General features: G+C 48.7%; 1 protein-coding gene across 3 annotated transcripts; it reads left to right on the top strand.

Annotated features, from left to right (window-relative positions):
* The first annotated feature begins 4,849 nt into the window (after positions 1 to 4,849).
* serinc4 (serine incorporator 4) lies at positions 4,850 to 23,304 on the top strand. Of its 3 annotated transcripts, none has more exons than XM_043680492.2 (7): positions 4,850 to 5,104; positions 9,700 to 9,867; positions 10,689 to 10,867; positions 13,467 to 13,546; positions 15,197 to 15,290; positions 16,321 to 17,010; positions 20,717 to 23,304. In XM_043680492.2, the coding sequence occupies exons 1-7, from the start codon at positions 5,078 to 5,080 to the stop codon at positions 20,880 to 20,882; spliced, it is 1,404 nt and encodes a 467-aa protein (XP_043536427.2). In that variant the 5' UTR covers positions 4,850 to 5,077; the 3' UTR covers positions 20,883 to 23,304. The 3 variants fall into 3 exon arrangements, with proteins under 3 accessions (XP_043536427.2, XP_087838121.1, XP_087838122.1); XM_087981995.1 differs by lacking the exon at positions 20,717 to 23,304 and adding an exon at positions 19,558 to 20,695; XM_087981996.1 differs by lacking the exons at positions 4,850 to 5,104; positions 20,717 to 23,304 and adding exons at positions 6,409 to 6,522; positions 19,558 to 20,695.
* The last annotated feature ends 1,660 nt before the right edge of the window (positions 23,305 to 24,964 follow it).

The raw sequence follows: 24,964 nt of genomic DNA, 5'->3' as shown, positions 1-24,964 counted from the left end.
TTTCCATGATTCCTTGATTTTAATCCATTTCAGTTTGATCTTGATTAGTCTGTACATCAGCACAAGGTGGCTGATGCCCATGTTCACCTTTTAGATAATTAATGCTTCATTATTTAGACAAGGGCTTTCCCAAAAAATAATTTGCAGGATAATACACAGAAGCATAAGGGCGTGTACCAAATTGTATTTTAAAAATTAGAAGAAACATGGGAACAGGACTGAGCCATATACTGCCTTGAGTCTGTTCCACCATTTAATTAGTTCATGGCTGAGTGGTGACCTAACTCTCAGAAGGGATTTGCCCTGTATTCTTCTCAAGGTTTTTACAGAACTCTGCAATCTCAGGTTTGAAGTCTTCTGTTGATCCAGTGTCAGTTTTCTGTTTGTGGAAGAGAATTCCAAACTTTGTGTGATCCTTAACTTCATTCTTAAAAGATGTGACTCTTATTGTTAGTTTGTGTTCCTTTAATCCTGGATGCTCAACAGCCAGGAGAAAACTTTTCTCTTGAATGGAAGGAGACTAAAAAATTCTCACTGGAAGTGTACTTGTGACCCTCAAGAACAGAAATTGCTGAAGAAGCTCAGCATCTATGGAGAGAAATCAGAGTTAAAGTTTCAGTTCCAGTGACCCTTCCTCAACTGACCTGAAACATTAAATGATTTCTCTCCACTGCTGCTGCCAGACCTGCTGAGCTTTTCAGAAACCAAATTACTGCATCTGCAGTAATTAGAATAGAATGATTGTGGTTTGGTCTAGTGGCTACTATCTTCATTGCCAAAGGGAAAGGTTATGGAAAGAAAGTGGGAAATAGGTTTTTCAACCCCATCAGCCATGATCCAATGGTGGTGCAGGCTTGATGGGTAGATTGGCCTAATTTCTGCTCCTTTGTCTTATGGTCTTATCTTTTCCTTTGAACTAGAAGCAGCAGGTTCATGTCCCATTCCATGACTTAATGGCCGAAGAATGTTCATATTCCTACCCAAGCAGGTCGAGGAACAAATTATAATTCCTTCCAATATGTCAGGCAGTAAGAGTGGGAGAAACTCTTAGCCACATGATAGCAAGACATTGGAGCCTCCACCATCGCAGTCAGTTCCAGTTTCCAGTCCTTGGGTATGAATGGCTGACAGGAATGCAGAATTGAGATCGCAACTGGATCAGCAGTGATCTTATCGAATGAAAGATTGGGTTTAAGGGCTGAATGGCCTCCCCTTGCCCCTAGTTCTGATGTAAGTGTTTGGATGGGACAAATATTGAAATCCAAAAAAAGCTGCAAGCTGGATGGGAGGGTTAACCAAGTGAGCATTCTGGTAGTGTGTGTGAGGCACTTCACGTCAGTCACAAGGTGACCAAGTGTGGAATGGAATGAAGGGGCAGACCGGTTTCTGGGTCAACTTTACACAAAATTAAAAGCTAATCAAGTGGCTGGTGCCAAAAGAAAACTTCTGGAACTCTGGCGGTAGTGAGAAGTCAGGGTATGGAATCGCCATTAAAAAATCTTGCTATAGCAAGGCAGAAGAATTGTACAGCTACTTAGAGGGTAAGGTGTAGACACAGCAGCCTGAGGAAATAGTCAAAAACCCAGAAAGCTTAGAGTAGAAATCAAGTTGCTCATGAAACAATGGAGCAGCGAGTTAGTGGTGATGGAGATGAAATTTCAGGGTCCTCTGTCTTTACCCAGTTACAGGCTGACTCCTTCCTGTAATAGTGGAACTCTGCACTTAAATCGATTAACTGTCAGAAAAGGCTTCCATGATTATGGAAATATGAGCAGACCTGTTTGCGCCTCCTCAGATACTGAAACTGTGCATGTGGATACAGAGCAGTGCCTCAGCTGATCAATTGCAAGCTAGTCAAACTGCACAAGTGCCAGTGTATGCCCATCTTCGATGAATTGAATTTATTGTCAAGTGTACAGAGGCACAGTGAAAAGAGAAAGTAACATTGTTTCCTGTTTAACAGCATTACCTTCACTAAATAAATGCCACATCATTGATGTCTTAGGCATTGGTATTGCCTACAAATTTAACTGGGTAGGCCATGTACGTTTTGTGGCTCCAAGAGCAAAGACTGGGGCTTCTGTAGTGAGGAACTCACCCCCTGACTCCCCAAAACCTGTCCACTATCTACAAGGCACAAGTCAGGAGTCTGATGAAATACTCCCCACTTGTATGGATGAGTGCAGCTCCCAACAGCATTCAGGAAGCTCAGCACCATCCAGAACAAAGCAACTCGCTTGATTGGCACCACATCCACCATTTTCAACCTTCCATCCATCACTGAGGCACAGTGACAGCAGTTTATAATTTGCAAGATGCACTGCATTAACTCACCAAGGCTTCTCCAATACCACACTCCAAACCAGCAACCTCTACCTCAAAGACATTGGGCCAAGAAGCCATTTATGTAAATGATTTGGATGTGAGCATGTGAGGTATAGTTAGTAAGTTTGCAACAAACTTTTGACACCAAAATTGGAAGTGTAGTGGACAGCGAAGAAGGCTACCTGAGATTACAGTGGGATCGTATTCAGATGGGCTGATAGGCTGAGAAGTGGCAGATGGAGTTTAATTCAGATAAATTCATTTTGGGAAAGCAAATTTTAGCAGGGCTTATACACTTAGTGGTAAGGTCCTAGGGAGTGTTGCTGAACAAAGAGATCTTGGAGTGCAGATTCATAGCTCCTTGAATGTGGAGTCACAGGTAGATAGGATAGTGAAGAAGGCATTTGGTATGCTTCCCTTTATTGGTCAGAGTATTGAGTACAGGAGTTGGGAGGTCATGTTGCAGCTGTACAGGACATTGGTTAAGCCACTATTGAAATGTGTGCAATTCTGGTCTTCCTATTGGAAGGATGTTGTGAAACTTGAAAGGATTCAGAAAAGATTTACAAGGATGTTGCCAGGGTTGGAGGATTTGAGCTAAAGGGAAAGGTTGAATAGACTGGGGCAGTTTTCCCTGGAGCTTTGGAGGCTGCAGGGCAACCTTATAGAGGTTTACAAAATCATGAGGGGCATGGATTGGGTAAATAGGCAAGGTTTTTTCCCTGGGCTGGGGCAGTCTGGAATCGTGGCATATGTTTAGGGTGAGAGGGGAAAGATATAAAAGAGACCTAAGGCGTAATGTTTTCACACAGAGGGTGGTACGTGTATGGAATGAGCTGCCAGAGGAAGAGGTGAAGGCTATTATAACGGCAACATTTAAAAGGCATCTGAATGGATATATGAATAGAAAGGGTTTGGAGGGATATGGGCCAGGTGTTGGCAAGTGGGACTGAATTGGGTTGGGCTATCTGGTCAGCATAGACTTGTTGGACCGAAGGGTCTGTTTCTGTGCTGTAAATCTCTATGACTTGCATTTTTATAGCTCTTCCCGCAACTAAAGTGTTTCCCAAGTGTTTGAAATTTAGTCACCAGTGTGGGTAAAGTGTAGCCAAGACCGGCACAGCAAGATCCCCCACACAGAAGTGGTAATGAGCATGAGGTTTTTCTGACATATTAATTGAGGGATGAACATAAGTCCGAGATACTGGGATAACTCCTCTGTTTTTCTTTGCAACTACCATGGGACCTTTCGAAAAGCCTTCTGTACTATGCCAATGTCACTTTTCCTTTTCCCATTTTAACCTCGAATGGGATTTGATCCAAAACCTTAAGTTGGAGACCAGGGCTTAGCACACCTGTAACATCAAGTGCCAGAGGTGCCCCAGCAAGTTCCCCACCAACTCTCAAACCATCCTGGCCTGGAATTATATTGTCATTCACAGCCTCTCATTGATGCTCCCTCCACATTGGTTAGGCCACTGTATGGAATATTGCGTGGAATTCTCCCTATCGGAAGGATGTTGTGAAACTTGAAAGGGTTCAGAAAAGATTTACAAGGATGTTGCCAGGGTTGGAGGATTTGAGCTATAGGGAGAGACTCAATAGGCTGGGCTGTTTTCCCTGGAGCGTCGGAGGCTGAGGGGTGACCTTATAGAGCTTTATAAAATCTTGGGCATGGATAGGGTGAATAGACAAAGACTTTTCCTTGGGGTGGGGGAAGTCCAGAACTAGGGGGCATAGGTTTAGGGTGAGAGGGGAAAGATTTGAAAGGGACCTAAGGGGCAATGTTTTCACACAGAGAGTGGTATGTGTATGGAATGAGCTGCCAGAGGAAGTGGTGGAGGCTGATGCTATTACAACATTTAAAAAGCCATCTGGATAGGTATATTAATAGGAAGGGTTCAGAGGGATATGGGTCAAGCGCTGGCAAATGGAGCGAGATTTATTTAGGATATCAGGACGAGTTGGACTGAAGGGTTTGTTTCCGTGCTGTACAGTTCTATGTCTGTAGTGGGTGTACCTACAGCACGCAGACTGCAGTGGCTCACAACCACTTCACGGGCAACAAATATAGGTCTTGCCAATGGCATGCAGATTCTGAGTGAGGTTGAAAAGGAGAGATGATCTTGTCTAGCAATAGAAGGACTGGGAATCAGTCTTTTTAAAATTTTAAATGCAATTATCCTGAAAGATTCCTATCCAACTTGCCAGTTGTGGCCTGAATCTGATGTGGCCAGGTCAGTGCTGATGGACTGGAGGAGGGAGCTGGAACCTGCCTCTTGGTGGGAAGGGTGCAAACTGAGGGAGAACAATGAAATTTCGGATTGAAGTCTTCCTGAGGTGTACATTCAGCAACCTCCAGGTCGTTGCTGTACTGAAGAGTTTAAAGTGTTTGTCCCAGGTTCTATTTTCCACATGTTAAGACGGGTTTAAAGAGCCTCAGAGGATTAGCAGCTAATCTCTGCTTTAATGCTGGTTCAACACAAGTTTGACATTCCTGCTGGAAGATCAGCTTCTGCCCACACCGTCTCCAAACTGGTCAGCTAGGAAACCTTGTTCATCTGGAGTTACTGCTCGATATTAGAGTAAATTTTAACAGTGTGTGGGGCTTTTCTTTTTGGAGTTGCTTTGCTGCAGCATGCTGTTGGGGTTGCCAGCACTGCACGGCCTGTTGCAAAGGAGCCGACACATTGCTCAGGGCTCGTTCAACTTGTGGGTCCCTTGACCTTGGAGCTCTGCAATTTGTGGGGGTATGTGTGACCGCAGTTTCCGAGCACAGGTAAGCAGCAACCTGGAGAGGAGATTATCTGTCATCCCCGGGAGGACCCAGGTTGCAGGGTAGCGGGGTTTTGGAGGACAGGAACCGGGTGGTAGAGGCAGAGGACAATGAGCAAACAGATATGAGTAAAGTCCTAGTCCCCATAAATAAAAGGTGTGAGACTTGTGTAAACTTTAGGAGAAAGAAAGGGTGGAACGGTGGCTCAGTGGTTAGCACTGCTGCCTCGCAGTGCCAGGCACCTGGGTTCGATTCCACCCTCAGGTGATTGTGTGGAGTTTGCATGTTCTCCCCGTGTCTGTGTGATTTCCTCCGGGTGTTCCACTTTCCTCCCATACTCCAAAGATTTGCAGCTTAAGTGAATTGGCCATGTTAGATTGCATAGTGTCCAGCATGGGAAATACAGGGACAGGGTGACATGCTCTTCAGAGGGCTGGTGTGGACTCGATGGGCTAAATGGCCTGCTTCCACACTGTATGGATTATTTGATTCTATATCTTTATTGGACCACAGTGAGATGAGAGAGAAATGGGTCGAGTAGTGGGATGGGGAGTTGAAGTCAAAGCAGCTGGTGTTTGAATCAGATTGATAGTAGGGAAAATGAGATTTAAGATGATGAATGGCTTCCAGAACCAGCCAGCACTGTCAGAGGGTCAGTGCTGAGGGAGTGCCGCACTGTCAGAGGGTCAGTGCTGAGGGGGTGCTGCACTGTCAGATGGTCAGTGCTGAGGGAGTGCCGCAATGTCGGAGGGTCAGTGCTGATGTGGTGACGCACAGTCAGAGGGTCAGTGCTGAGGGAGTGCCGCACTGTCAGAGGGTCAGTGCTGATGTGGTGACGCACTGTCAGAGGGTCAGTGCTGAGGGAGTGCCGCACTGTCGGAGGGTCAGTGCTTAGGGAGTGCGGCACTGTCGGAGGGTCAGTGCTGAGGGAGTGCCGCACTGTCGGAGGGTCATTGCTGAGGGAGTGCAGCACTGTCGGAGGGTCATTGCTGAGGGAGAGCCGCACTGTCGGAGGGTCAGTGCTGAGGGAATGCCACACTGTCAGAGGGTCAGTGCTGAGGGAGTGCCGTGCTGTTGGAGGGTCAGTGCTGAGGGAGTGCCGCACTTTCAAAGGGTCAGTATTGAGGGAGTGCTGCACTGTTGGAGGGTCTGTGCTGAGGAAGTGCCGCACTGTTGGAGGGTCAATGCTGAGAGAGTGCCACGTTGTCGGAGGGTCAGTGCTGAGGGAATTTTGCAGCGTTACAGGGTCAGTGCTGAGGGAGCACCACACTGTCGGAGGGTCAGTGCTGAGGGAGTGACGCACCGTGAAATGGTCAATGCTGAGGTAGTGCGGCACTATCTTCCATTTCAGCAGTGATGACAATTCAGCAAATAATGAATTGGCCGAAAGCAGTTAGGAACTTGAGTGTGAAAGGGATTATGTAAGTACAACTTTTTTTCCGGGATTTCTGATTTATTTCTGCGCCAAATTTATCGTGGGAATTAACACATTGCCAGCACCTGCAGTTTTATTGGGAGATGCACCTTCGAGAGCAGACCCCAACGGAGAACGGTGTCTCTGCCATAAACTGAGTTACTGATCTCAGTCAATGCAGCTGAAAGGGACTGTGGTATTAATGAAAGAGCCACATGAAGAAACATTGCCTTTGGATTTTGCATAGTGAAGTCAGGGTCTCTTGCTATCTGACCACACATCAGAAAAAATAAAACTTGTGCAAACAGTGGCTTTTTAATTAATATCCCGGTGAGATTCAGCCCCTTCAGGAACTGTATCCCAGTGAGAGACAGCCCCTTCAGGAACTGTGTCCCAGTGAGAGTCAGCACCTTCAGGAATTGTATCCCAGTGACAGCACCTTCAGGAACTGTATCCCAGTGAGAATCAGCACCTTCAGGAACTCTATACCAGTGAGATTCAGCCCCTTCAGGAACTGTATCCCAATGAGAGTCAGCCCCTTCAGGAACAGTGTCCCAGTGAGAGTCAGCACCTTCAGGAACTGTATCCCAATGAGAGTCAGCCCCTTCAGGAACTGTGTCCCAGTGAGAGTCAGCACCTTCAGGAACTGTATCCCAGTGAGAGTCAGCCCCTTCAGGAACTGTGTCCCAGTGAGAGTCAGCACCTTCAGGAACTGTGTCCCAGTGAGAGTCAGCACCTTCAGGAACTGTGTCCCAGTGAGAGTCAGAACCTTCAGGAACTGTATCCCAGTGAGAGTCAGCACCTTCAGGAACTGTATCTCAGTGAGAGTCAGCACCTTCAGGAACTGTATCCCAGTGAGAGTCAGAACCTTCAGGAACTGTATCTCAGTGAGAGTCAGCACCTTCAGGAACTGTGTCCCAGTGAGAGTCAGCACCTTCAGGAACAGTATCTCAGTGAGAGTCAGCACCTTCAGGAACTGTATCCCAGTGAGAGTCAGCATCTTCAGGAACTGTATCCCAGTGAGAGCCAGCACCTTCAGGAACTGTATCCCGGTGAGAATCTGCAACTTCAGGAACTGTATCCCAGTGAGAATCTGCACCTTCAGGAACTGTATCCCAGTGAGAGTCAGCCCCTTCAGGAACTGTATCCCAGTGAGAGTCAGCCCCTTCAGGAACTGTATCCCAGTGAGAATCAGCCCCTTCAGTAACTGTATCCCGGTGAGAATCAGTACCTTCAGGAACTGTCTTCCAGTGAGAGTCAGCCCCTTCAGTAACTGTATCCCGGTGAGAATCAGTACCTTCAGGAACTGTCTTCCAGTGAGAGTCAGCACCTTCAGTAACTGTCTCCCGGTGAGAATCTGCACCTTCAGGAACTGTCTCCCAGTGAGAGTCAGCCCCTTCAGGAACTGTATCCCAGTGCGAGTCAGCAGCTTCAGGAACTCTCTCCCGGTGAGAGTCAATGCCTTCAGGAAGGGATTGAATTTTTTGAATGCCAATTTTAGACCGAGACAACTTTTATAGTGTGGGTTAAAATTGTATTCAAATTAATCAACAGTACTGTGTACATTTATTGCCCCAGTGTTTGAAAACCTGATGGAACACACTCCTCTCCAGGTTTACAGAGCAAGCCACTTGGATTTTTGGAGCATGGCAAATTCTGACAGTTCTGTTTATCACCTGGAGAGTTTAGACCATAAGACATAGGAGTGGAAGTAAGGCCATTCGGCCCATCGAGTTTGTACCTCATGAGATTGTTTGCTAGATCCTTCCAGAAAGCATTGAGTTAACGACATGTGAGTTTTCCTGTCCACCCCGAGTTGTTAACAATGGGAGATTACTTACTTTGAAGAGTATTGTCAAACCTACACACTGAAAATTTACATTCTCGGGTTTCTGATTCAGAAATTGCAAAGTTTCATGTTAATTGAAGCCTCCCATTATAGTGGGATTTGTGCCTGTGTCTGTTGTTTTTTCTTGTTGCCAGCAGTGCTATAAAGCTACAGCATGGGACAACAGGCTTATTGTGTTTCAGGGTAATGTGCCAGAAGTGTACAGCCACTCACTCAGTCTCAGAGAGCGGGCAGACAGACAGCTTCATTCTGCCACTCTACCTGTCATTACAAACTGGAATGGAGTGCTGGGTCTCTTCTGGCTGAGAACATCCAAAAGGCAAACCAATTTGGCGATTTTCAATGGGGTGGCTGAGACTGCCAACTCGTTACTGTTCTGCTGATGGCCATCATCACGATGTAGCATGAACTGAACAAATATGCTCCTGAGGCCACCGACTTGGGAACTGTGAAAAATATTGAGCTACTCCCATCATAGGAGGTGTCATGGGGAAAATATAGCAACACTTTCCCAGGGTAATAGAGCGGGCAATTTCATTGTAGAGGGAGCTTTACTCTACATCTAGCCCCGTGCTGTACCTATTCTGGGAGAGTTTGATGGGGGACAGTGTAGAAGGAGATGTGCAGTGTAACTAACCCCCATGCTGTCCCTGTCCTGGAACTGATGGGGGGTAGTGTAGAGGGAGCTTTACTCTGTATCTAATCACATGCTGTCCCTGTCCTGGGAGAGTTTGATGGGGGACAGTGTAGAGGAAGCTTTACTCTGTATCTAATCCCATGCTGTCCCTCTCCTGGGAGTGTTTGATGGGGGACAATGTAGAGGGAGCTTTACTCTGTATCTAACCCCATGCTGTCCCTGTCCTGGGAGTGTTTGATGGGGGACAGTGTAGAGGAAGCTTTACTCTCTATCTAACTCCATGCTGTCCCTGTCCTGGGAGTGTTTGATGGGGGACGGTGTAGAGGGAGCTTTACTCTGTATCTAATCCGTGTTGTCCCTGTCCTGGGAGTGTTTGATGGGAGACAGTGTAGAGGGAGCTTTACTCTCTATCTAACCCTGTGCTGTCCCTGTCCTGGGAGTGTTGTATGGGGACAATGTAGAGGGGCTTTACTCTATGTCTAATGCTGTGCTGTCCCCGTCCTGGGAGAGGTTGATGAAGGACAATAGGGGAACTGAAGTGGAATATGACCCCTTTCCAAATTGGACAGTACTTAATTTGATGAAGAAGATCTTCCTGGGTTAGATAGGGCTGTGCAGAAGGTGCAGCATCCTGGGGGTAGGTCCTGTTTCCTGGGTGTTGCCTGCTGTAAATTGATGTTCCATTTTGTTCCTCTCAGATTAGCTGCTGCTGCGGCCCTTCGCCCTGCTCTCTGTGCTGTCCCTTCCTGCCAGGAATTAAAGTCTCTTCTGGGTCCCGGCTGATGTACACCCTGTATCATATTGTCAGCTCCACTGGCTGCTGCCTCCTGCTCTCCAGGACAGTTGCAGAGTCAGTGAGAGAGAGAGTAAGTACAAACCATGGGTTCACATCAAACTGTAATCCACTCTGCGCCTTCTCTCTCCAGCAAAATCCTAGCAAGCCCTCACTTCCTCCTTCCTATCTCTGTCATCTCCAGTGCTACTGTCCTCTGAGTTCCAAATGTCCTCCTTTTTCCTCTTTCCCACCTGCAATGTTCAATTCTTCCACCAAGAGGAGGCAGTGTACATGGTACAGGATCAACTGTTTGAGTAGAGTTAGTGATGGGAGAGTGTACATGGGCTGTGGGGCAACCAGGCGGTGAGCTGAGTGAGATCTCTCACCCTCACACTGATGTGAATGCTTTTTAATGACTGTTGTGTTTCAACTCTCCTTAACCCGTCGATATTTAGCATGGTTGGATTTTTCTTTTGCAAAAATATTATATAACAAAAAATTACAAAATAATTCAAATCAGACAGTACAGAAAACATAACAAATATCACCTTTCTCAGGTGAGTACTTTCTACTCTGCGGCGCCTCTATTTGAACTAACAAGTAACTACCTTTATTCCAGTAGAAACTACAAGGGTTTCAGTAAATTAGTGGCCACATGCTACATAATAACAGAAAGTTCTCAGACAGTGCCTCTGCCCCAGACTTTCGTCCCTCAGCACCTCACCCCAGACTATGGAACCTGCTGCCCCACTGAGAGAGCCAGACATTTTGGGCAGAAGAAAGATTGCATCTCACGGAGTTGATGGTGCTGCAGGAATAGTTGATGTTGGTTCCATTTCTCATGTTGAGCCTATGCTGCAGCAGTTTGACTCTCTCTGTTTCTCTCTCTCTCTCTCTCTGTCTCTGCTGCAGGTGCCTTTCTTCAGGTCTTTCTGTGAACAGTTGCAGCCAGGCTCAGACTGTGACATGTTAATTGGATATTCGGCGGTGTACAGAGTGTGTTTCGGCACAGCCTGCTTCTACCTGCTCCTCTGTGTGTTCCTCTTCAACGTCAAGTCCAGTCGGGATTACAGAGCCCTGATTCACAACGGGTAACCAGAGGATCTAAACCTGTCTCTGTGTGAGAGAGACTGTAACAATACCAAACCAATCACTGCACACACACTCATTGATCCATTCCCTTGTTGACCAATCATTGCCTGCACGTTGACCTGCTTAATTTTCTCTGAAAGGGTCACAATTTCTCAGTTTGATTTTAAACTCACGTCTCCACATTTCCACATTTTCTTGATCAAACATTCCTCACTGTGGCTGATAGCACTCTCACAGTGACACTCTATTACTCTATCTCAGTCTCACTCTCTTATTCTGTTACTCTGTCTTGGTCTGTCTCTCTGTTACACACTCACTCTCTTATTCTGTCTCAATATCACTCACTCACTTACTCTGTCTCAGTCTCACTCACTCTTACTCTGTTACTTTGTCTCAGTCTCACTCACTCTTACTCACTCTGTTACTTTGTCTCAGTCTCACTATCCTACTGTGTCTCTGTCACACTCATTCTATTACTCACTCTCTCTGTTAGTCACTCACTCTGTTACTCTGTCTCAGTCTCTCACTCACTGTTACTCACTCTGTTACTCAGTCTCTCACTCACTCTGTTACTCTGTCTCAGTCTCTCACTCACTGTTACTCACTATGTTACTGTCTCAGTCTCTCACTCACTCTGTTACTCTGTCTCAGTCTCCCACTCACTGTTACTCACTCTGTTACTCTGTCTCAGTCTCTCACTCACTCTGTTACTCTGTCTCAGTCTTTCACTCACTGTTACTCACTCTGTTACTCTGTCTCAGTCTCTCACTCACTCTGTTACTCTGTCTCAGTCTCTCACTCACTGTTACTCACTCTGTTACTCTGTCTCAGTCTCTCATTCACTCTGTTACTCAGTCTCAGTCTCCCACTCACTGTTACTCATTCTGTTACTCTGTCTCAGTCTCTCACTCATTCTGTTACTCTGTCTCAGTCTCGCACTCACTGTTACTCACTCTGTTACTCTGTCTCAGTCTCTCACTCACTGTTACTCACTCTGTTACTCTGTCTCAGTCTCTCACTCACTCTGTTACTCAGTCTCAGTCTCCCACTCACTGTTACTCATTCTGTTACTCTGTCTCAGTCTCTCACTCATTCTGTTACTCTGTCTCAGTCTCGCACTCACTGTTACTCACTCTGTTACTCTGTCTCAGTCTCTCACTCACTCTGCTACTCTGTCTCAGTCTCTCATTCACTGTTACACATTCTGTTACTCTGTTTCAGTCCCTCACTCACTCTGTTACTCTGTCTCAGTCTCTCACTGTTACTCACTATGTTACTGTCTCAGTCTCTCACTCACTCTTACTCTGTCTCAGTCTCCCACTCACTGTTACTCACTCTGTTACTTGGTCTCAGTCTCTCACTCACTGTTACTCACTCTGTTACTCTGTCTGAGTCTGTCACTCACTCTGTTACTCTGTCTCAGTCTCTCACTCACTGTTACTCATTCTGTTACTCTGTCTCAGTCTCTCACTCATTCTGTTACTCTGTCTCAGTCTCGCACTCACTGTTACTCACTCTGTTACTCTGTCTCAGTCTCTCACTCACTCTGCTACTCTGTCTCAGTCTCTCATTCACTGTTACACATTCTGTTACTCTGTCTCAGTCTCTCACTCACTCTGTTACTCTGTCTCAGTCTCTCACTCACTGTTACTCACTGTGTTACTGTCTCAGTCCCTCACTCACTCTTACTCTGTCTCAGTCTCCCACTCAGTGTTACTCACTCTGTTACTCTGTCTCAGTCTCTCACTCACTGTTACTCGCTCTGTTACTCTGTCTCAGTCCCTCACTCACTCTTACTCTGTCTCAGTCTCCCACTCAGTGTTACTCACTCTGTTACTCTGTCTCAGTCTCTCACTCACTGTTACTCTGTCTCAGTCTTTCACTCACTGTTACTCACTCTGTTACTCTGTCTCAGTCTCTCACTCACTCTGTTACTCTGTCTCAGTCTCTCACTCACTGTTACTCACTCTGTTACTCTGTCTCAGTCTCTCTCACTCATTCTGTTACTCTGTCTCAGTCTCTCACTCTATTACTCTGTCTCAGTCTCTCACTCACTATTACTCATTCTGTTACTCTGTCTCAGTCTTTCACTCACTGTTACTCACTCTGTTACTCTGTCTCAGTCTCTCACTCACTGTTACTCACTCTGTTACTCTGTCTCAGTCTCTCACTCACTGTTACTCTGTCTCAGTCTTTCACTCACTGTTACTCACTCTGTTACTCTGTCTCAGTCGCTCACTCACTCTGTTACTCTGTCTCAGTCTCTCACTCACTGTTACTCACTCTGTTACTCTGTCTCAGTCTCTCTCACTCATTCTGTTACTCTGTCTCAGTCTCTCACTCACTGTTACTCATTCTGTTACTCTATCTCATTCTCTCACTCACTCTGTTACTCTGTCTCAGTCTCTCATTCAATGTTACTCACTCTGTTACTCTGTCTCAGTCTCTCACTCACTCTGTTACTCTGTCTCAGTCTCTCCCCCGACCTCTGTTACTGTGTCTCAGTCGCTCATTCACTCTGTTACACTGTCTCCGTCTCTCTCACTCATCTCTGTTACTCTGTTTCGGTGTTATTTACTCTGTTACTCTCTGGTTTAGGTTTTGGTTTGTGAAATTCCTGATGTTGGTCGGCATCTCCGCTGCTGCCTTTTTTATTCCCGATGAGTCGTTTCTGCACGGTGAGTGAATTTATAAACTTGCTTCACCCCTACAGAGGCAGCTTCCAGTAAACCATCTTGGTAGCTCTGTTTCATGTATGACTCAGAGATAGTGAGCGGCAACAGAATATTCAACCATGGGGTGCTGCACAGCCTGACCTGGTTGACTCTGGCCCTGATGGTCACCCTCAGACACAGTAGCTGTTACTGCAGTGTGAACAGGAGCAGGAATTCAGGTAAATCTCCCCTTCCCCACTCCAACCAGATGAGCCAAATGGCCTATTTCTATGTGGTAAAGTCTGACATGAGATTGGACGCTAAAGCTGGTGTATAGCCAACTAGTAGCCACCAGATGGCAGGAAACCCCAACAAATGAAACCAAATTTGCCCCAGAACACACCCCCCCCCCCCATTCCTCTTACCTATAGCTGCTGTTCACCTCTGTCACACCTGACCCAGCCCTGTCCCACTGTTCAATGAATCCCTACATCACAGAAAGAGGCCATTCAGTCCGGGTCCACACCAGAGATCATCCCATCCAGACCCATCCCCCTACCCTAACCTTGGAACCCTGCATTCTCCCATGGCCAATCCACTCCAACCTGCACATCTTTGGACTGTGGGAGGAAACCCATGCAGACACGGGGAGAATGTGCAGACTTCGCCCTCACTGTCACCTGAGGGTGGAATCGAACCTAAGTCCCTTCTGCTGTGAGGCAACAGTGTTGATAGACATTACTTTGTCTCTGGATCAGTGGTGCTGGAAGAGCACAGCAATTCAGGCAGCATCCGAGGACAGGCAAAATCGACGTTTCGGGCAAAAGCCCTTCATCCCGAAACGTCGATTTTGCCTGTCCTCGGATGCTGCCTGAATTGCTGTGCTCTTCCAGCACCACTGATCCAGAATCTGGTTTCCAGCATCTGCAGTCATTGTTTTTACCTCATTACTTTGTCTCAGTCTCTCTCACCCACTCGATCTTACTCACTGTCACCAGGGAGAACAAATAATTTGTGTGCTGAAAATGTCTTGCTGGAAAAGCGCTGCAGGTCAGGCAGCATCCAAGGAGCAGGAGAATCGACGTTTTGGGCATGAGCCCTTCTTCAGGCTCATGCCCGAAATGTCAATTCTCCTGCTCCTTGGATGCTGCCTGACCTGCTGCGCTTTTCCAGCATCACATTTTCAGCTCTGATCTCCAGCATCTGCAATCCTCACTTTTTCCTTGAAAATAATTTGTGTGAACAACATCTGAGTGAGGGAGTGAGTGGTGTATTAGTGAGATGGTGACAGGCGTTTGTCTTGGTGCATTCAAATGGTCCATTAGGCAGACATCTCTCCAGACGTAAGACTGTGGGACTCTCCCTGTAGATTAGAGTGAGGGGCTCAGGGAGGACCCTGATGGATCTGGGCCAAGGGTGTCACTGTGGGGTTCTGCACCGGGTGACTGAGGTTGTAGTAACCTCATTACTCGAGGCTGATACCAGTAAACAATCAAAACCCCTCCCTGCTACTGAGTGAGCTGACTGTCAGTCAGAACCTGATGGCCTCTGGTCTGAGTGATTCCTTTAGTTTTCCTCGTCTGTGTATGTCTGTCAGGGAGTTTTCTGACGAATGTCTGCACTTTCCCTTCTGTCTCTCTTCCCTGGTCAACGCTGTTACCGGGTGGATCACAGTTTGGCGATACGTTGGCGTTACTGGGGCACTCTTGTTCATTTTGATGCAGCTCTCTCTCATCAGTGTGTTTGCACATTTCTGGAACAAGAACTGGTGAGTCCAATTCTGTGGATTTTTGTCTCCTGGCCCAAAAGCTCCCCCTTCCCTGATGGTGCAGGATCAGGTAGTGTTCATCACTGAGGGCACAGTGACTTGGCAGACCAGCACCAGCCCAGCTCCAGAGAGTGGCCTGGGCCTGAGTTTGCTGTGGTCAGTGGGTTGGGTGCCCCTGGGGGGATAGCACCCAGGGACAGCGCAGCTCCAGGGAGAAGACCAGTGTATCAGGGTCAGCAAACCACCTGGGGAACGGGCAACGCATCGGCCAATCACTGGGCACACTCCCTCAGTGAGGCCATAGCAACACTCCGCTAGAGAGCTGTTTGAAGCTGGTGTTAAACCAAGGATCAGAGTCCGAAAGGTTCTGGAAGGGAATTCCAGAGTCAGGACCTGGAATAAGGCACCATCACCAAAAGGAGAACAGTTACACTCAGGGAGGCTCGAGAAGTCAGAAATCACAGGTGGTTTCACATTTTGACTTCACTGAGAGCTTTACTCTGTATCTAACCCCGTGCTGTCCTGTCCTGGGAGTGTTTGATGGGGGACAGTGTAGAGAGAGCTTTACTCTGTATCTAATCCCGTGCAGTCCCTGTCCTCGGAGTGTTTGATGGGGGACAGTGTAGAGGGAGCTTTACCCTGTATCTAACCCCGTGCAGTCTCTGTCCTGGGAGTGTTTGATGGGGACAATGTAGAGGGAGCTTTACTCTGTATCTAACCCCATGCTGTCCCTGTCCTGGGAGTGTTTGATGGGGGACCGTGTATAAGGAGCTTTACTCTGTATCTAACCCCATGCTGTCCCTGTCCTGATAGTGTTTGATGGGGGACAGTGTAGAGTGAGCTTTACTCTGTATCTAACCCCGTGCTATCCCTGTCCTGGGAGCTGGGTAATTCTGGGTGAATGAACTAAACCTGCTGCTTCAGTCTGGTGGTTCCAGGTGAATCAGGAACGGTCTGCGATGTGGATTGCGTTGGTGTAATGTTTCATCGATCACCTTGGGCTCTCTCTGTGGCTGTTGCTCTCTGACAGGATGACAGGAGCTGCACATGGGAAGTGGTGGAGTCTTGCTGTGCTGGCTGTGACCCTACTGTTCTATGCTCTGGCAGTGACTGCGTTCTCGCTCATGTACAAGTTCTACACCCACCCTGCGGGCTGCTTGGTCAACAAGGCCCTGCTCATCTTGAACATCAGTCTGTGTTTCCTGGTGTCACTGTTATCCCGTAGTCAGTGTGTTCAGCAAAGGCAGCCCCACAGCAGTCTACTGCAGGCCTCCATCATCAGCTGCTATGTCATGTACCTGACATTCTCTGCCCTGTCCAGCCGGCCCCCAGAGACAGTGCAATATCAGGGTCAGAACATCAGTGTGTGCTCACCGAGTGTCAATGAGAATGGCGTTCAGGCCAAGGGCAGGCTCATTGCCTTCTTTGGAGCTGCCGTCATGTACTGCTGCGTGCTGTTTGCTTGCAACGAAGCCTCTTACCTGGCCAAGGTGTTTGGGCCATCGTGGATGGTCCGTGTTTACAGATACGAGTTCAAGAAAGCATCATGTTGCTTCTGCTGTCTGGACGAGGAGTTGCCGAGCTGTGAGGTGGAGGTGACGGGAGGCCAGGAGGTGATCCACGATGAGAGGGACCGAGTCACATACAGTTACTCCTCCTTCCACTTTGTGTTCTTCCTGGCCTCACTCTATGTCATGATGACCCTGACCAACTGGTTCAAGTAAGTCTAAGAAAGAGATTGTTAGGGGTGGGGTGGCTGTTTGGGGTGAGGGGGAATTGGGATGAGTGGTGTGTTTGGGGTGAGGGGGGATTGGGGTGTGGGGTGTATGTGGGGTGAGGGGGGTGTTTGGGGTGTGGGGGGTATTTCGGGTGTGGGATGTGTTTGGGGTGAGGGGGTGTTTGAGGTGTAGGAGGTATTCGAGGTGTGGGGAGTGTGTGGGGTGTGGGGGATATTTGGGGTGTGGGAGGTGTTTGAGGTGTGGGGAGTGTGTGGGGTGTGGGGGATATTTTGGGTGTGGGAGGTGTTTGAGGTGTGGGGAGTGTGTGGGGTGGGGGGGTGTTTGGCGTGTGGGGGGTGTTTGGAGTGTGGGGGGTGTTTGGGGTGTGGGGGATATTTGGGGTGTGGGGGGTGTTTGGAGTGTGGGGAGTGTTTGGGGTGGGGGGTGTTTGGGTCGTAGGGGTGTTTGGGGTGTGGGGGTGTTTGGGTGTGGGGGATGTTTGGGGTGAGGGGTGTGTTTGGGTTGTGGGGAGTGTTTGGGCGTGGGGGGTGTTTGGGGTGGGGGGGTGTTTGGGGTGTGGGGGGTGTTTGGAGTGTGGGGGGTGTTTGGGGTGTGGGGAATATTTGGGGTGTGGGGGGTGTTTGGAGTGTGGGGAGTGTTTGGGGTGAGGGCTGTGTTTGGGGTGAGGGGTGTGTTTGGGTTGTGGGGAGTGTTTGGATTGTGGGGGGTGTTTGGGGTGAGGGGTGTGTTTGGGGTGAGGGGTGTGTTTGAGGTGAGGGGTGTGTTTGGGGTGAGGGGTGTGTTTGGGTTGTGGGGAGTGTTTGGGTTGTGGGGAGTGTTTGGGGTGAGGGCTGTGTTTGGGGTGAGGGGTGTGTTTGGGGTGAGGGGTGTGTTTGGGGTGAGGGCTGTGTTTGGGGTGAGGGCTGTGTTTGGGGTGAGGGCTGTGTTTGGGGTGTGGGGAGTGTTTGGGGTGAGGGCTGTGTTTGCGGTGAGGGGGGTGTTTGTGGTGAGGGGTGTGTTTGGGGTGTGGGGAGTGTTTGGTGTGAGGGCTGTGTTTGCGGTGAGGGGGGTGTTTGGGGTGAGGGGTGTGTTTGGGTTGTGGGGAGTGTTTGGGGTGAGGGCTGTGTTTGGGGTGAGGGGTGTGTTTGGGGTGAGGGGTGTGTTTGGGGTGAGGGCTGTGTTTGGGGTGAGGGGTGTGTTTGGGGTGAGGGCTGTGTTTGGGGTGTGGGGAGTGTTTGGGGTGAGGGCTGTGTTTGGGGTGAGGGGGGTGTTTGTGGTGAGGGGTGTGTTTGGGTTGTGGGGAGTGTTTGGATTGTGGGGAGTGTTTGGGGTGAGGGGTGTGTTTGGGGTGAGGGGGGGTGTTTGGGGTGTGGGGAGTGTTTGGGGTGTGGAGAGTGGTTGGGGTGAGGGGGTGTTTGCGGTGAGGGGTTGGGTCTGAGGCCACTCGTGTTGAGCTTGCGAGATCCACACTGAGCTGCCAGTAGCCATCCCTGGAAGATGCTATGCCTGACCTCAGTGTCCTGGCTTCAAGCTGTCATTGATGGGCCTTATCTCCAGTGAGAAGAAGGGCTTATGCCCGAAGCGTCGATTCTCCTGTTCCCTGGATGCTGCCTAACCTGCTGCGCTGTTCCAGCGGCACATTTTCGGCTCTGATCTCCAGCATCTGCAGACCTCACTTTCTCCTTATCTCCAGTGAGGAGTGTGTGTGTGACCGTGATGGGGAGAGCCTGGAAGTTGCCTGGATTCCTTCCCAGTCTATCTCGAGGCGCAAGGGCAGAACAGGCAGAGGGTTTGGCCAATGGGACTATGGGCCCTTCACCCAGGAAGGGGAAATTACAGCGAACTCAGTTTAGATTCCATTGAGAAATCAGCAAGGATTCTCTAGCTCCCTGCCCCCCATTGGCCTGATTTCTGGTGGAGATGGACTGATCTGAGTTTGTGCGTAACCATGACACCATGGTGAGAGCAGAAACCGAAACTAGGGGGCTGTGGAGAGGGCCAATCAATAATAGACAGTCAAAATGAATCCACTCGGGAATTCAGAAGAAACATCCTTCCCTAGAGAGTAGGAAGAGGATTGGAACTCACTCCCAAAGGGAATAATGTGTAATGCATGGGAAAGTTACCCAAACCTGTAGTGAAAAGCTGGCGAGGAGATGGTGAGTAAGAACAAAGTTCCAGTGGAGAATCACCCAGGCACAGAGCAGCAGGCCCCAGTCAGTCTGCTTTTCTGATCAGGTTTGATGGAGTTCTTGTTGAACGAAGGTGGAGTCTTCCTGTTTATTATTTTTGATATAAACACTAAAGGCCGAGTCAGTAATTACATTTCAACATTTTAAAACAGTTTCCAGAGTATATCAATTTCTCGATAAAAAGATGCACTTACGTCATTGTGAATGATCTCCATCTCTCTTTCTCTCCCTCTGTTTTTCTCACCTGTTTGTCTCCCTCTCCCTCTGTCTTGCTAACCCTCCTTCTTTCTCCTTATCTGTCTCTGTTGCTCTCCATCATTCTTTGTCTCTTTCAATCTCTCTTTCTCCACTTCTCAGTCTCCATTCCTCTCCCTCCTTCTGTCTAGCCCTGCTTCTGTCTCTCCTTGTCCCTCTGTCTCTTCTCGCTCTTTCCCCACCATTGTCTGTCTCTCTCTTTGTCCCTCATCCTCTCTCTGTCTCTCTCTGTTTCCCTCTGTCTCTGTCACTTGCTGTCTGTCTGTCTGTCCTTCCCTCTGTCTGTGTCTTTATCTCTCTTCCTGTCTCTGTCTCTCTGTCTGTCTGCCTTTGCCTCTCTCTCTCTCTCTATCTCTGTGTCTCTCTATCTCTTTCTCCAGGGTGGCACGATGGCACAGTGGTTAGCACTGCTGCCTCACAGCACCAGAGACCCGGGTTCAATTCCCACCTCAGGTGACTGACTGTGTGGAGTTTGCACGTTCTCCTCGTGTCTGCGTGGGTTTCCTCCGGGTGCTCCAGTTTCCTCCCACAGTCCAAAGATGTGCAGGTTAGGTGAATTGGCCATGCTAAATTGCCCGTAGTGTTAGGAAAGGGGTAAATGTAGGGGTATGGGTGGATTGCGCTTCGGCGGGTCGGTGTGGACTTGTTGGGCTGAAGGGCCTGTTTCCACACTGTAATGTAATGTAATCTAATGTAATGTAATCTAATCTGTTCCTGTCTCTCTATCTCTCTCTGTCTCTGTGTCTTTCTATCTCTCTCTGTCTCTATCTCTCTGTCTCTATCTCTCGATCTCTCGGTCTGTCTGTCTCTGTTTCTGTCTCTCTGTCTGTCTGCCTTTGCCTCTCTCTCTCTCTATCTATCTCTGTGTCTCTCTATCTCTTTCTCCATCTGTTTCTGTCTCTCTGTCTCTGTCTCTGTCTCTCTATCTCTGACTCTCTCTCTCTCTATCTCTATCTCTCGGTCTGTCTGTCTCTGTTTCTGTCTCTCTGTCTCTGTCTCTCTATCTCTCTCTGTCTCTGTCTCTCTATCTCTCTCTGTCTCTGACTCTCTATCTCTCGGTCTCTCTGTCTCTGTTTCTGTCTCTCTGTGTCTATCTCTCTCTGTCTCTGTCTCTCTATCTCTCTCTGTCTCTGTCTCTCTCTCTCTCTCTCTGTCTGTCTCTGTCTCTGTCTCTCTGTCTCTATCTCTCGGTCTCTCTGTCCCTGTTTCTGTCTCTCTATCTCTATCTCTCGGTCTCTCTGTCCCTTGATGATTGCGCCAGCTATGAGTCTGCGACGCTGGAGACAGTGTTTTCCCAGGGAAGCTGGTCCACGTTCTGGGTGAAGAGTTGTTCCTGTTGGCTCTGTCTGCTGCTGTACCTGCTGATCCTCCTTGCCCCGCCGTGCTGTGTGGACAGTGAGAGACGGCGTGCGGTCCACGTGAAATAGCTGCCTATCAGGACTAGGGAACATTCACTGCGACTGGGGACAGTCTCTGGGATTGGGAATACTCACAGGGATTGAGAACGCTTTCCATGATTTGGTATACTTGCCAGGATTGGGAATGCTCTGGGACTGGGAACTCTCTCTGTGATTTTAGAAGCAACAGCGAACTGGATGGAATCTTCTAGAAGCCAATCTTCTGCTTCCTTTCACAAACACTGAGGGTACAGCACACTAGTCTGAGATGGTTTGGGCACAGGTTTTTGGATTTTGTCTCCACAGGATACGATGGTCTTGTGACTCTGACATCGCTCAGGAGATTCCGAGAGTTCGAATCCCACCAGGACAGACTCCAAGATCATACTGAATACATCTGGCCATTTGTGAGCTGCCAGCAAGCAAACTGACCAGAAGAATCTGCTGGATCTCCTGCTGGTCCTAAAACCCAACCTGTTAATTAATATCCTTTGGGGGAGGGGGCCCTGTTGTCCCACTGATCTTTTCTGGTCCCACTCTCTGTGTGGCCGCTGAAACAACCCAACGAATTCCTTTAAACAAGAAAGGGCAGGAGATGGAGTAAAGATGGAGAAACTGTTCAATAGGACGAAGAACTGCAGCTGCCGATGATCTGAAACAAAAGCAGACAGTGCTGGAGAAGCTCAGCAAGTCGGACAGCATCTGTGGAGAGAGAGGAACAGAGTTCGTGTTTCTGGTTTGGGCTGACCCTTGTTTAGAGACTGTTTCCAGTGACGAGAGGGAAGAGAATTGAGAAAGAACCACAGGGAGAGAGGAGACTGGGATCTGAAAAGACAGGAACATTCCGAAGGGAATCAAATAAAAACTGAAGGGAAGTGTGGCGAAAGAGCCGGGGACTGGCTATTTATCCTATCCATGCCCCTCATAATTTTGTAAACCTCTATAAGGTCACCCCTCAGCCTCCGATGCTCCAGGGAAAACAGCCCCAGCCTGTTCAGCCTCTCCCTGTAGCTCAGATCCTCCAACCCTGGCAACATCCTTGTAAATCTTTTCTGAACCCTTTCAAGTTTCACAACATCTTTCCGATAGGAAGGAGACCAGAATTGCATGCAATATTCCAACAGTGGCCTAACCAATGTCCTGTACAGCCGCAACATGACCTCCCAATTCCTGTACTCAATACTCTGACCAATAAATGAAAGCATACCAAACGCCTTCTTCACTATCCTATCTACCTTCGACTCCACTTTCAAGGAGATATGAACCTGCACTCCAAGGTCTCTTTGTTCAGCAATACTCCTTCGGACCTTACCATTAAGTGTATAAGTCCTGCTAAGATTTGCTTTCTCAAAATGCAGCACCTCACATTTATCTAAATTAAACTCCATCTGCCACTTCTCAGCCCATTGACCCATTTGGTCCAGATCCTGTTGTAATCTGAGGGAACCCTCTTCGCTGTCCACTACACCTCCAATTTTGGTGTCATCTGCAAACTTACTAACTGTACCTCTTATGCTCGCATCCAAATCATTTATGTAAATGACAAAAAGTACAGGGCTCTGCACCGATCCTTGTGGCAATCCACTGGTCACAGGCCTCCAGTCTGAAAAACAACCCTCCACCACCACCCTCTGTCTTCTACCCTTGAGCCAGTTCTGGATCCATATGGCTAGTTCTCCCTGTATTCCATGAGATCTAACCTTACTAACCAGTCTCCCATGGGGAACCTTGTCAAACGCCTTACTGAAGTCCATATAGATCACATCTACTCTGCCCTGATCAATCTTCTTTGTTACTTCTTCAAAAAACTCAATCAAGTTTGTGAGACATGATTTCCCATGCACAAAGCCGTGTTGACTATCCCGAATCAGTCCTTGCCTTTCCAAATACATGTATATCCTGTCCCTCAGGATTCCCTCCAACAACTTGCCCATCACCGAGGTCAGGCTCACCGGTCTATAGTTCCCTGGCTTGTCTTTACCGCCCTTCTTAAACAGTGGTACCACGTTTGCCAACCTCCAGTCTTCCGGCAGCTCACCTGTGACTATCGATGATACAAATATCTCAGCAAGAGGCCCAGCAGTCACTTCTCTAGCTTCCCACAGAGTTCTCGGGTACACTTGATCAGGTCCTGGGGATTTATCCACCTTTAACCGTTTCAAGACATCCAGCACTTCCTCCTCTGTAATCTGGACATTTTGCAAGATGTCCAGATTCCCATGTTTACACGAGCAATCCCAACCCTAAAACTCTCACAGACACATGGATAGAGAGTGGGAATTTGTCTGTAATTGTTCAATGTTCACAATCTGGAGACAGGAAGCTGTCAAGACTGAGCTTTGCTCAGAGCCCTCTCTGTCCTTAATGACAGCTTTCAAACTGGACCACAGGAAATATTCATGTTCAATGACCTGAACTTTGTAATGTTCTCAATAAAACCTGTTACACTGGCCTCGGTTTATCATTCTGTTTGGGTCAGATCTTTACTCTCCATGAACCAATTATCACCCGATCAAAATTAGCGCTCCAGTAGGGAGGTGGTGTGATGTTCACATTTTCAGATATTGCTGGTTTTTCAGATTTGCTCTGTTTCAGAGTGCATCATGGCTATTACCCCAAACACTGGCTATTACCCCACACACTAGCCATTACCCCACACACTGGCCAATACCCCACACACTGGCCAATACCCCACACACTAGCCATTACCCCACACACTGGCCAATACCCCACACACTGGCCAATACCCCACACACTGGCCATTGCCCCACACACTGGCCAATACCCCACACACTGGCCAATACCCCACACACTGGCCATTGCCCCACACACTGGCCAATACCCCACACACTGGCCATTGCCCCACACACTGGCCAATACCCCACACACTGGCTATTACCCCACACACTGGCCAATACCCCACACACTGGCCAATACCCCATACACTGGCTATTACCCCACACATTGGCCACTACACCACACATTGACCATTACCCCACACACTGGCCATTACCCCACACACTGGCCATTACCCCACACACTGGCCAATACCCCACACACTGACCAATACCCCACACACTGGCCATTGCCCCACACACTGGCCAATACCCCACACACTGGCTATTACCCCACACACTGGCCAATACCCCACAGACTGGCCAATACCCCACACACTGGCCATTGCCCCACACACTGGCCAATACCCCACACACTGGCTATTACCCCACACACTGGCCAATACCCCACAGACTGGCCAATACCCCACAGACTGGCCAATACCCCACACACTGGCTATTACCCCACACACTGGCCAATACCCCACAGACTGGCCAATACCCCACACACTGGCCATTGCCCCACACACTGGCCAATACCCCACACACTGGCTATTACCCCACACACTGGCCAATACCCCACAGACTGGCCAATACCCCACACACTGGCCATTACCCCACACACTGGCCAATACCCCATACACTGGCTATTACCCCACACATTGGCCACTACACCACACATTGACCATTACCCCACACACTGGCCAATACCCCACACACTGGCTATTACCCCACACACTGGCCAATACCCCACACACTGACCAATACCCCACACACTGGCCATTGCCCCACACACTGGCTATTACCCCACACACTGGCTATTACCCCACACACTGGCCAATACCCCACACACTGGCCAATACCCCACACACTGGCTATTACCCCACACACTGGCCAATACCCCACACACTGGCTATTACCCCACACACTGGCCAATACCCCACACACTGGCCAATACCCCACACACTGGCTATTACCCCACACACTGGCCAATACCCCACACACTGACCAATACCCCACACACTGGCCATTGCCCCACACACTGGCCAATACCCCACACACTGGCCACTACACCACACACTGGCTATTACCCCACACACTGGCTATTACCCCACACACTGACCAATACCCCACACACTGGCCAATACCCCACACACTGGCCACTACACCACACACTGGCTATTACCCCACACACTGGCTATTACCCCACACACTGGCCAATACCCCACACACTGACCAATACCCCACACACTGGCCATTGCCCCACACACTGACCAA

The sequence above is a fragment of the Chiloscyllium plagiosum genome, unplaced genomic scaffold, assembly GCF_037043375.1.
Source record: "Chiloscyllium plagiosum isolate Xiang-an unplaced genomic scaffold, Cpla_swu_hap1 HiC_scaffold_42, whole genome shotgun sequence".
Lineage (NCBI taxonomy): Eukaryota > Metazoa > Chordata > Chondrichthyes > Orectolobiformes > Hemiscylliidae > Chiloscyllium > Chiloscyllium plagiosum.
Note: the sequence above shows the minus strand (reverse complement) of the source record. Positions and strands in the feature narration are given on the sequence as shown.